Raw genomic sequence first — 12,043 nt, forward strand, 5'->3', positions numbered from 1 at the left:
CCACTGCAGAGAAGAGAAGAAACCAACAGTGTCAACCTTGACTTACATATTTACAAAAACAGTGTCAACTGATACATTATACAGTAGGGGTGTAACGGTACGCAAAAATCACGGTACCTCGGTTTTAAAGTCACGGTTCGGTTCATTTTCGGTACAGTAAGGGAAAGAAATGCAAACATTAAACTGCAGGTTGTTTATTACTATAAACTTTTTTTTACAATTTGTTTACACTTTTTCAAATAATTTTTTATAAAATATATATAAAATAAAAAAAGAATAAGAAATAAAATACTGCTGCAAAGTTCTCCACTAAAAATACTCTCAGTCTCAAACCAATATCATATAATAAAATATAATGAAAAATATAAATAAATAACTATGATTACAGTGCAGCATTACCAATCCCAGCTTGTAGGCCTGCTCATATTTAAAAAATATAACTTTTCCAAAGTGTAAAGTTGCAGCAACAACAGTTTCAGTTTTTAGACCTGCTCAGATTTCGTTATTGCGTTGGACCGATTGGAATTAAGAGCAAAGGTCTGTTTAAATGCCGACGGGAGCTGCGTTTGAATTACAATCGTTTTTTTCCTAGTTGTAGTGATGTTCACACTCGCGTGATGCCTTTTGAAAACATTAGGCCGGTGACACACTGGCATATTGCACCTGTCAAACAGTCTATTTTGCCGTCAACAGGTGTCCTTTATCAGTAGGCTTATTATTTATGCTCAACATGAAGTATAGATATTGTTGTCGTGAAGACAAGATCCTGGTCTGTCGGCGGTCTCCCTCTATGTCACCTACAGTAGCAGCAGCGCACCAGCGCCGCGTCAGGGACAATTCTGGTGTGTAAAGACACAGAAAACGCGAAGCAGTCGTCACGTTCCTGACACGCAGGAGAAACGCCACGCTCACGCCACGCAGCCATGTGTCACCGGCCTTAGAATCAGCTGCAGGGCGGGATTTGCGCTGAATGCGGAGACTTATGCCACTTAATATGTTCGTTTGGAAACACGAAAATGTACCTATGTTCCGCAAAACGAAATATTGCATTCGGTCATTCGGTACACACGTGCACCGTACTGAAAGCCCTGTACCGTATATATATATCAAATGACTGAAAGCAATGTAGATAAATAAACAAATCTATACAAATAAAGAGAACATCCACAGAATTAGGGCATTCCAGTCAGGTTACATAAGATCCAAACAGACGATTTGTAGCAAAAAAACAGATGTTGAAGGGAAAATATCTAAATCAAAAATCGAATACAAAAACAAAAAATAAATCTTAGCATAAGCAAGGATTTGTAGCATTAACCTGACAGTTTATTATCTGTTGTGTAACTTAAATCAGGACTTGTTCTGGACAGATTTGAGCAGCCGAGGCCTGTGGAGGAGCAGCTCAGACATGAACAGAGCTGACAGCACACTCTTAAGACTCTGTCTGATCCCTGCTCAAGTCCTCAACCTCACACAGCACTAGAGAACATGCGAACAGCCACCAAAAACAATGTTATTGACTGCCAGGCTGATACACAGGAGTATATGGAGAGGGCATGATGGTGATGTGTGGAAGTGGGTGGCTGGAATGGCCTTTAATCAGTGGTATATTCAGGAGGGAGGTAAGAGAGGTAAAGGGGGAGGAACTTCCTCAGGAACCTTAAGAATGCAGCTCCAGATGACCCAGAAACCAGACAAGCTGCACAACTTCCTTCAACGTACTGTTAAAGAACAACAGCTCCAGTGCTGCTGGAATAACACACCACAACTGTCTGAGAAGCAGATTTAAAATAAATGAATGTTTAAAAGCTTGGGGCCAGTCGTTTTCTCCTTTTGTTCATTTGTTTTTAAAGAAATTAATACTCTTATTCAAGAAGGACCCATTAAATTGATACTGATGACTGGAGTAATGGCTGCTTTTCAATTCAGCTTTGCTAATGAGTAAATTAGATTTTAAACATTTATTCAAATAGAAAGCACTTAATTTAATAATTCAATACTTAATAATATTACTTTTTACTGTATTTTTGATCCAGCCTTGGTCAAAAAAACAAAAAAAAGACTCCTTTACAAAATCATTTGTCAAAATATTTCAGAAAGTCATATAAACTCATGAAACCCTTCATTAATTGGTTACATCACACTCAATTACCCACACCCCGTGATGTGGAGCGCAAACATGTTTCCACAGGAGCCAGAGATCAAGATAATACGGTGCATTTACAGCAAACCAATAAACAACTGTTACAGATGCTTTTTGACAAAGAGTCCATTAGGAAATTTTAAAAAACTATGTTTACCATCTAGTGATTCTTCTTAAGTGATAATAGCCAACAGGCAAGAGTTTGTGCAAACCACATGGCACAGTCTTCACATTTTACATAATACCCTTGATTCTACGGTCTCATGTTATCTCACAGTTCTCAACAAAACCATTTTTAAAAACTTGATCAGCCTGTTTTCACATCAGCTGAAAGTGAGGTATGGATTTTAATCTAGAACCACCAACTTCCTTAATCAATGTGGCCTAACCTCAATCAAATGAAGAACCAGTTTACAATCTCTTTCTTCTGTCGACTTTGACCAGCTTACACAAACAAGGGTGGGGACAGTCAACAGAATACACGGCCAGTGTGCATTTCCAGCTATGAGGCCGTCCGAGTGTCAAATGGGTCTAAAAATCATGATGGCAAAAAAACTAAATAGTAAATACAAAATAAATAGTGCTGTTTTTGTAAAAAAAAAAAGTGGTTATATGGCCACATTTAGCCTTTGAACAACACAAAAAAGTACATCAAGTCATCTCTACATGTAAAATAATATTCAGTTAATGTGTTAGCTGACTAAGAGCTGTGAGACGTTGTGTTTTAGCACAGTGGTTTGAGATGCGCTCGGGTGTTGTGCTCATGCCCTGCTTAGAGCAACGAGTCGAATGTCATGAACAGCTAACGAACGGACCTTGATGCAACGTCTTGTAAGAGGGGCTGGACTGTCCTTCCCACTGCAGTGCTGACATCACTGAGTCCGGTCAGAAGCGAGGAGTGAGATGTTGATCTCAGCAGTGCTTAAGGAAGCACTGGTTCTTTTTCTGGGCGGGTCAGTTTCAGAAAGTTATGGGCAGCTTAAAGGCTTAGTGTGTTTGTATTTCATTTAAATACATCCCACATTTGGCACTATAAGATGAGATGTGTTAGATTGAAATAGACTGAAAACAGTAATACTTTGACATTATTACAATGCAAAACAACTTTTCTATTAAAATATTTGATTTCTCTAATGTAATCATAAATCCTTTGTAATAGTATAAATGATGAAGAAAAAAATAGAAAGATGTACGCCGTACAATTAGAAGGTCAGACTGGTAGATAGAGAGCGAGTGATTCAGATAGCCGTTCATTTTAGGGATGTTCATTTCGGTTATTTTTCCTCGCTTGTTAACCGATTATTAACCGTTAACCGACAAGATTATTTTAAAGTAGAACCGAATTAAATTAGAAAGGATCAGTATCTGTGACCAGTTGGAAATACTAACATTTAACAGTTTCCCGGGGATTAATTTGACATGTGCAAAAAGCACCAACAACAGAACATGAGGAGTCACATGGTCTTCATATCACATCAAGCACCTGCAGCGCTTCTGCGAGCGGAGAAAAACATGATAAAGCTAGGCTATATATAGCAAATAAATAGGCCTATACGAGAAATATATTTTCACTTGAATAATAAATTATGAAAATGAACGAAAAAAGCAGAGTTTCGGTTCATTTTTGTGCTGCGCGAAAGGAAACGGACGGCAGAAAGCAGCATCTTATTTTTCTTTAGGCTTATTTTATGCATAAAGATTTGTTTTTATTGTGAATGTACACAAATAAAGGCAAACAATTTACAATTTGATTTTCTCTATTACTAAAAGGAGTAGTTGCTTCCATTGTTGTATTTTAATACGCATAACGTAGCCTATTTTAACAATGCAGCAAACCTTTCGAAATATTTCGATAAATCACTGAAAATAAATGAATGAATTACTTTTTAAACAGTTTAACTGATAGTATTAATCTGTCAAAATTGTTAACGGTTGGTTAACAGTTAACCAGTTAAACTGAACATCCCTAGTTCAGATGTGGTCTCAATATTTCTCACACAAGCTGAAAATCGATCCCATTGCCAAGCCACTTCCCTATTCTGCTCTCACAGCCCAGTTTCTAGGGCACAACAGAAACAGTCATCCTCAGAAATAGCCTCTCACTTCATGTCGGAGCACTCTCTTCTTGTTTTCAACACTGATAAGAAGAAATATGTGACCCTGGACCATAAAACCAGTCTTAAGTGTCAGTTTTTTTTCAAAATTTGGATTTATACATCACCTGAAATCTGAATAAAAAAGATTTCCATTGGTGTATGGTTTATTAGGGTCAGACAATATTTGGCCGAGATACAACTATTTGAAAATCTGAGGGTGTAAAAAAAAAAAAAAAAAAAAATGCATATTACTAATCAAAAATTAAGTTTTGATATATTTACAGTAGGAAATTTACAAAATATCTTCATGGAACATGATCTTTACTTAATATCCTAATAATTTTTTGGCATAAAAGAAAAACAAACTATAATTTTGACGCATACGGTTTTTTTTTTTGGCCATTGCTGAAAATATACCCCAGTGACTTAAGACTGGTTTTGTGATCCAGGGACACATATTTTAGTTTTGCCATCACAGTGATAACTTACATTTTAAGATATATTGAAATCTTATTGAAAATATTTCAGATTTTCCTGTATTTTTGATCAAACAAAAGCAGCTTTGATAAACGGATTACCAATGCATAAAAATAATAATAATAATTATCAAACCCAAACTTTTTGAATCACACTGTATCAAACTACCAGGGTTTTCGAAACAATGATTCTCAGCTTTTTTATCATTTGAATCATAACGATCACCAGCGAAGCAGCATTTATAATCGCTCTTCTTCTAACATCAATTGTTGAATAACGTGTTATGCAAATTCAAAGCACAAAGAGTGCTTCAAATATAGACTTTCAGTAAACCATCCTCCCTGCTTACTCCCGAAATAAAAGTGGATTAGGACTCATGTACTCAACAGCAAAAAGCAATTTTAATAAAAGCATAAGAATCCCTAGATCTAGGCTAATTCCCATGACTTTCTAACTAGAATCACTTACGCTGAATTCACAACAGAGGGGAAAAAAACTGTCCTAAGTTGTCCTAATGATTAAATACTGAAACATTATCATTCTTCAATGTGTTACAAGGAATTCATTTGTGTATTTACTACTACATCACAATCTGACAGTTACTCTGTCCGTCTGCAGCTGATTCTTCTCCTGAAGTCAGTATGTAAATGCAGCAGTCTGCTACTGCATCTCAACATTTACATATGATCAAAACCCACCAGAGAAAAAGAAAGAAAGCATATTTGATATGATAAGTCGTTTCAACATCCACGCCTGACGTGGATCCCCATCTTTCCATCAGCCTGATGTGGGTTGATACGGTACCTCACCATAAAGTTCCTCTAGCTGAACTTCAGCTATTCAAAGCATGCTTGTTTTTACCATTGGAGTCAAATAAGATGTTTAGCAGAAAGACAGCTGGAGGTAGACTTTGTGTACAAGCAATCACCCATAGGCACACTTGAATCTGAAGGCCCCCTACATGCTAACACCAAGCTGTGGGTACTACAGTACCACATCTTAGTGGTAAAAATAGCAAACCAGGACTTACTCCTCTGCTCCATCTCTTTCATTTCCTCAGGTGGGATCTTGAGTTTGTCCACATGCTCACGCAGCACACTCGTCCACTTCTGCAGCGACTCCATGATGGTCCAAGGCCGTGACATGTCCACTGCGAACACCGCTAGACTGTCCTTCAGCGACTCGGCAGTCACTGCAAACTTCAGCAAGCCTTTGTGGTACAGGTCTCCATCCAGGATCCACACACCACAGCGAGTCAAATCTGGAAGATTCGTAAACATATAGAAAGGTAATCAACTGCATGTTCCATGGACCAAAAATGGACAATAAAAAACTATATTTAAAACTCATCCTAGTCTTATGGATTTATTTTTATTTTGTTTAATATGAAGCATTATAGAAATGAATATCATATGAATGTGAATGAACTACTTAAAAAAATGAGTATAAAATAGTTAATCACCGCTATGACAACTAACAAGTTTTATTATCAAATTCTTTGAATCTTTTATCACTTATTCCAACCCAGTCCAAACTGCACTTACCATCTCGGTCTTCATCCTGGACGTTCAGGTACAAGTACTCCAGCCCTCGACCTTTCTTACTGTGCTCGGCTCCTTGAAGTTTTGTCATAAGTGTTGTCTTTCCTGAACCATCCTCCCCTAAAACATCACCAGAAATCATAGCACATTTAAATCATGACCTAAAAGTGCCCAAATCGACATATAAGTAATAAAGAGTGTTTAGACAAAGTGAATGAGTTCAGTTTATGACTGGGATAACGTTAAAAGCACAGTTTACCCAAACCTGTACGACTGACTTTCGTATGCAGAACACATAAGATATATTAATATTTTTGTCCATACAATTCAAACAAAAGTTAACTAAAACCATTTGGTTCTTCACAACGTCTTCATTTGGATTCCGGAGAAGAAAAAGACTCATACAAGTTTGGAACAACATGAGGGTGATTAAATGACAGAATTTTACTATAATTCAATATCAGCTTCCAACAGTACTTCTGAAAGATTTCTGTTAGAGATCACTTCATCTGGAAAGCATCTGCTAAATACAAACATCTGACAGACGTCTTAAAGATGTCAGTTTTACACACATTCTAAATTAATATATTAAAGACGTTTTCTAAACGTCTATATGAAATCTGACAGGAAACATCATGTAGACGTATTAGAGCGGAGCAAACTTTTTTTTTTACGTCTCGCAAATCTAAATGCAGATCAAATCAGGGTATACCGTGATTAACTTAAGGTGGTTTCACTTGAATGTAAATGTCGACATTTGTAAGCAAAACTATACATTTGGATAAAAAATCTAATTCACCAAAAGAAGGGAAAAAACAAAAGCAAAAAGTCACATACCAAAAAGCAGTATATTTTTCCCAGAAGGCAACTTAGAGCTGGAGCGTGTGGAAACTTCGCTGAGGATTGAAGACCTGAAAAAAATAATAATAAATGAGCACCGACAAATTGCCGTCCATGACATCAACAGACATGGGCTTTAATAAGGTAGTTATTAGACTGAATGTTAGTTCTGACTGCAGACAACTGTAACTATGTAACGTTAACTTTACTGTCATGCTACTAAAAACATCCGCAGAAGGCCGTTACCACAAGGAGCTTCTCTCGCGCGCTGGACGTCAGTCAACCGTTAGATCGCATCAGAAACAGACATCAGGAATCAGTTTCCTGACTCTTATCATAACTAAACAGAAATCGCAAGCCGTACACAGAAAATTAGCTACGCAAAGCTCCTTCATGAACGAATTGGACACTACAGATCTCATGTAAAGCGTTGAGTTTTAACAAATGCTAGCCAGCAGCACACGTCAGAAGCCAGAGAGCATGACATGAGCATATAAAGCAAAACAATCCGCTTCCTAGCGCCTCCGAAGACCGCTTTATTGTTAAGCCCGCTGTGAAAGCTCGAGCCTGATCCAGACTTTGCCATAAGTTTATGTCAAGTATTTTGTGCTCATCCGGGACCGGCGTCTGGGCAGCACCCGGCTGGAGACAAAGCAAATCATCACACTGACTGTCAAAAAAAATAACTCCCTGCAGAACCCGCTTCACTCCTGGACACTCCGAGGGGCGGCGTACCAGAGGTTTTGTCCTTCGTCCTCCTCGGTGCTGTTCTCCAGAGTGTCGCCCAGTAGCTTCTTCTCTAAAACGGGAGCCATCTTGAATGGAAAGGCACAAAGGGAGGCGCACACTGACTGCTTGAGGACCTCACACGAGACGCTTCGTGAATTACCTTCCCTACTACGCCGAAGGCCTACCACATGAATATTAAACACAAACTGGGAGGGTCTCCAAGTTGTCGCAGTCGTTAAGTGGGCGCTTAGGTTGGGTCATGAATATTAATTAGCACATCCAAAGGACAGACAGCGTGACTAAATTAATATTTATGAACAACGCCTTTACCGTAGTGCGAGCTATTTTTACGAGTTCATAGATTATCGCATACTCTTAAAAAGAAAATTAAAACAAAAAGACAACTTTACAAAAAAAAAACGAAAAAAGAGCGGGAAATGTCACCGAAACATTCCTCAGAAATCATAAGTCTTATTTTGTTTGTTTAAAATGCTATACAGAATACATTAAATCGTAAAATACTTGATGCACTGCTGTATGCATTATGATCAGGCACTTGAAAAGGCAGCACTATCCGCGTTGGCTTGAATGATGTCATTTCAGACTTTGCCGCGCGCTGATGTCAGTGCATGTGATGTGACTCGCGCGCCGATCTGAGGTCAGTTGTTCGGTTGCGTTGTCATGGTGAAGATCTGACTGTAGGGAGAGGAAACTGATCCGCGGCGCTTCGTATCGGGTGGAGCCACTGATATATATATATATATAGATCACTGGGTCGAGAGGGTCGACGGTTCACGAACCCGTGTGATTGGAAATATTCATAAATGTATCGCGGATTATATACAGAGTTATTCGTAGTGCACTTTTCACTTCTCTGTTATCTTCGGGTAATTTTTGGCCAGTCTTCAAAAGAATGGGTAGTATGACATCAAGAACATGTACAATAAAAACATTAAAAAGACTTATATGAAATATGAAGTAAGGTTTATTTTTTTTTTTAATGCAAGTATTTTTTTACATCTTTATCGGTAATATTAAACAAGTCGTGTAGAATCAAATAAAATACGTAAATAAATATTTTTAACCAAATAAAATACTTTATCCTAACGTAATGTGGCATATCAAGAACAAGAACTGGGTTTTAAATAGTTACTTAGAAAGGTTAATTCAGGTCCAGTTTTTGCTAGCAAAATAAAAAAGATTATCTAGAAAGTGCAGATACGACATCTTCCGGTGGAAAGATCACATGACAACATACTATCTCGCAATTAATTTTATTTATTTATTTTTCAAGCAACAATGGTATTTAAAAAAAAAACTTTGTATAATGTAAACGTCAATCCATTTATAAGCGTTCAAAAATACTATTGAGCATACAGTAAGCATCACACTAAAGAAATTACCAAACTATGGTGTCCAGATCTGGTCTAAACAGATATAGAAATATAAAAGGCAGAAACTAGTAAACTAAAATAACAGTAGGTGAATACAGAAAGAATTAAAAATAAAGACAAACTGATGGATGTGTGTTTATAGGTGCTGAGATAGTGAAGGTCCACCTATAAATGAAGTGTTGTGGTGAAGGGATGACAGCTGAAGCGCTGCCTCTATTATGTCTAGAGGCTGTTCCTTCTGGCTGCTCCATATGACGGGGCAAACTCAAACTGTGCTCTACTCTACTCTAGGAGTGGAGGGGTAAGACTGAGGTCTCCTGAGAGAATTAACATGCCAAAACCCTGACTCATATAGAGGCCTGTAACTTGACCTTCTTCCTTTTATTCTTTAGCCATGAACATCCTGCATGTTCTTTTATTGACATGAGGAGCAAAAGTCTCGTGTCTTCAATTGTAAACATTTTAATTAATTATTGTATGCATTTATCTTCAACATATTTATTTATTTATTGTTCAGATTGTATATCTTAAGTAAGGGCTTCATGATGTAAGTAGGCCACTGTTATTTTGACATAGTTTAATTATTATTTAGTTTAGGTTTAGGTTTAGTTAAGTGAATAGTTAACTCAAAAATTTATATTTGCTGAATATTTAACATCAGGACATCCAAGATGAAGATGCGTTTGTTTCTGCATCCCAACAGAGAAATTTAGCATTGCATCACTTGCTCAGGAGTGAATGGGTGCCATCAGAATGAGAGTCCAAGCATCTGATAAAAACATCACAATAATCAACTTGACTCCAGTCTGTCAGTTAACATTATCTGCTTGTTTGAAACTAGTCCAGCATTAAGAGGTTTTTAACGTAAAACTTGGAAGTCGTGGCCTAGAAACGGGAAGTCGTGGGTTAGTGATTAGAGAGCTACATTTTTCCAAATCTAATTCAATGAAGAAACAAACTCATCTACATCTTGGATGGTCTGAGGGTGAGAACATTTCCAGAAAATTTTCATTTTTTGTTGAACTATTCCTATAACTGAAATAACCCAAAGTGAGCTGAAGTTATAATCTTATTTTAAACTGAGATCATCAGAATTATGTTTTTTTTCTAATATAGCTTTCATAAATACGTATTATTTTTTAAATGTCATTCTTGTTATTCTCATCTTGTTCACAGGCATGGTCTAAAGAGCTGATGCACCATCATTCTTCAGACACTAGAGGCTGCTCTCTTCTTTTTCTCCCAAAGAGAGCTGCATCCTGAACAAACGTTTTTGTTGTTTTGTTGACATGAGTTTTATGATTAATGACATATGACACGCTTGCTAAATATTCTATGGGGCATAAAGCTCACAGATCATAAACCTTTCAGCACACAGAGTCTGGGAACTCTGTAACCTTGAACTCTCTGCCCAGAATAGCTGGGCATTTTAACAAATTACCGACATACCAGCTGTGCGACCGAAATCTAAACAATACTTGCAATTTTTAGACATGAATGTAGATCATTAAATCTGTCAAGATATAAAATATGTATTTTATTATTATTATTATTATTTTATTTTATTTTTTACGAGACCACAAGCTCTCAACTATCTTAAAGTAAAACCCTGTGTTACGTTGTTTGTTTTATAATCTTGACATTTAGTACAAAAAAAAAAAGGAAAATGCAAGCTGTGCTGTAAAGCATGCAGAACTACGGAGAGGAAACTAGTTTCTCACGACCATGTTTCATCACATTCATGTGTCTAGCTTTGAAGGCGGTGCTAGTTAATTCTTCCCCTCAGTGGGATGAAATCACAAGCTTGTGATGAAGAAAAAATATATATAAATAAAAAAAAACAGATATGTCTACATAAGGATTGACTTAATTATCCACACAGCTGGCCTGTCTGGCCCCAGGGTGAGTTTTCTATAAGACCATCTTTTATTACAGCATATCTAATAATCATAAACCTGTATTTATTATTATTATTTATTTTAACAAAATAATCATATTAACGGGGACCATCATTTAGAAAGGTGAATACTTGTTGAATCTGAAGTTTTTTATAAAAGGTGAAAAAGAAGAATCAATGTTGTTTAAGTGTATTTTGTATTTTCATACTGTATATTTACTAATTTCTAGATCTCATATGAAACGGGCCTATAGTATAATCTCATTGCACCTCTGCTTATACTATTAACACCAAGTAGCCATATTACACAAGTGTGTAATGTGTCAGACCACTGTAAGTGGAATCTAATAATGACCTCGTGGCTCTCTTACATGTTTCTTGACCTCCGGCACATATATGATTCAGAAACATTATTCTGCTGAATTGCAGACATGCAAAGAATCTGAGCCAGTCAATGTTGTCAAGATAAGAGCAAATGAATGAATTATCTTTTACTTTTTGTTTAAGGTATAGTTACGTTTCTGATTCTTCTTTTACCAGAATATCTGCTTAGGACTGGATCAGTGCACGGACGTCTTTACGCTGTTAAAACAATGCTGTGGAACTGAATTTGAAGGCCCTGCTAACAATTCACCTCATTCTCCTCTCCTTCAGCCATGGGGGTGGAGTATTGCTGTAACCCCTGTCTTTGCACACACACACATGCTAAATGTATGCTAAAACCAATTAGGCAGGTGGAAAAAGGCAAATCTTCCAACTACAAGTCAAATGAATGCGGTTGATATAGAGATCACTTCAAAAAGTGAAAGAAAAGGGGGCATTGTTCCCCAAAAAACAATTATAAAGCCAATCTAATATCTAGTAAAATATGCACCCAATGTGAGGGGGAAGGGAGAAGAGAGGAGAGAAGAGGGAGGGTATATGGA

General features: G+C 37.1%; 1 protein-coding gene across 2 annotated transcripts in view; it reads right to left on the bottom strand.

Annotated features, from left to right (window-relative positions):
• The window catches only part of LOC132107838 (cytoplasmic dynein 1 light intermediate chain 2-like), a 19,538-nt gene extending 11,540 nt beyond the window's left edge, over positions 1-7,998 (bottom strand). For both annotated transcript variants that reach the window (XM_059514135.1, XM_059514125.1), the window contains exons 1-5: positions 7,833-7,998; positions 7,095-7,168; positions 6,261-6,377; positions 5,747-5,977; positions 1-3 (exon numbers count right to left, since the gene is read on the bottom strand). The exon at positions 1-3 is cut by the window's left edge and continues 152 nt beyond it. In XM_059514135.1, coding sequence (XP_059370118.1) covers positions 1-3; positions 5,747-5,977; positions 6,261-6,377; positions 7,095-7,168; positions 7,833-7,912 — 505 coding nt within the window. In that variant the 5' untranslated portion in view covers positions 7,913-7,998. The remainder of the gene's footprint in view (positions 4-5,746; positions 5,978-6,260; positions 6,378-7,094; positions 7,169-7,832) is intronic.
• Between the last annotated feature and the right edge of the window lie 4,045 nt (positions 7,999-12,043).

This window comes from Carassius carassius, chromosome 2 (assembly GCF_963082965.1).
Source record: "Carassius carassius chromosome 2, fCarCar2.1, whole genome shotgun sequence".
Lineage (NCBI taxonomy): Eukaryota > Metazoa > Chordata > Actinopteri > Cypriniformes > Cyprinidae > Carassius > Carassius carassius.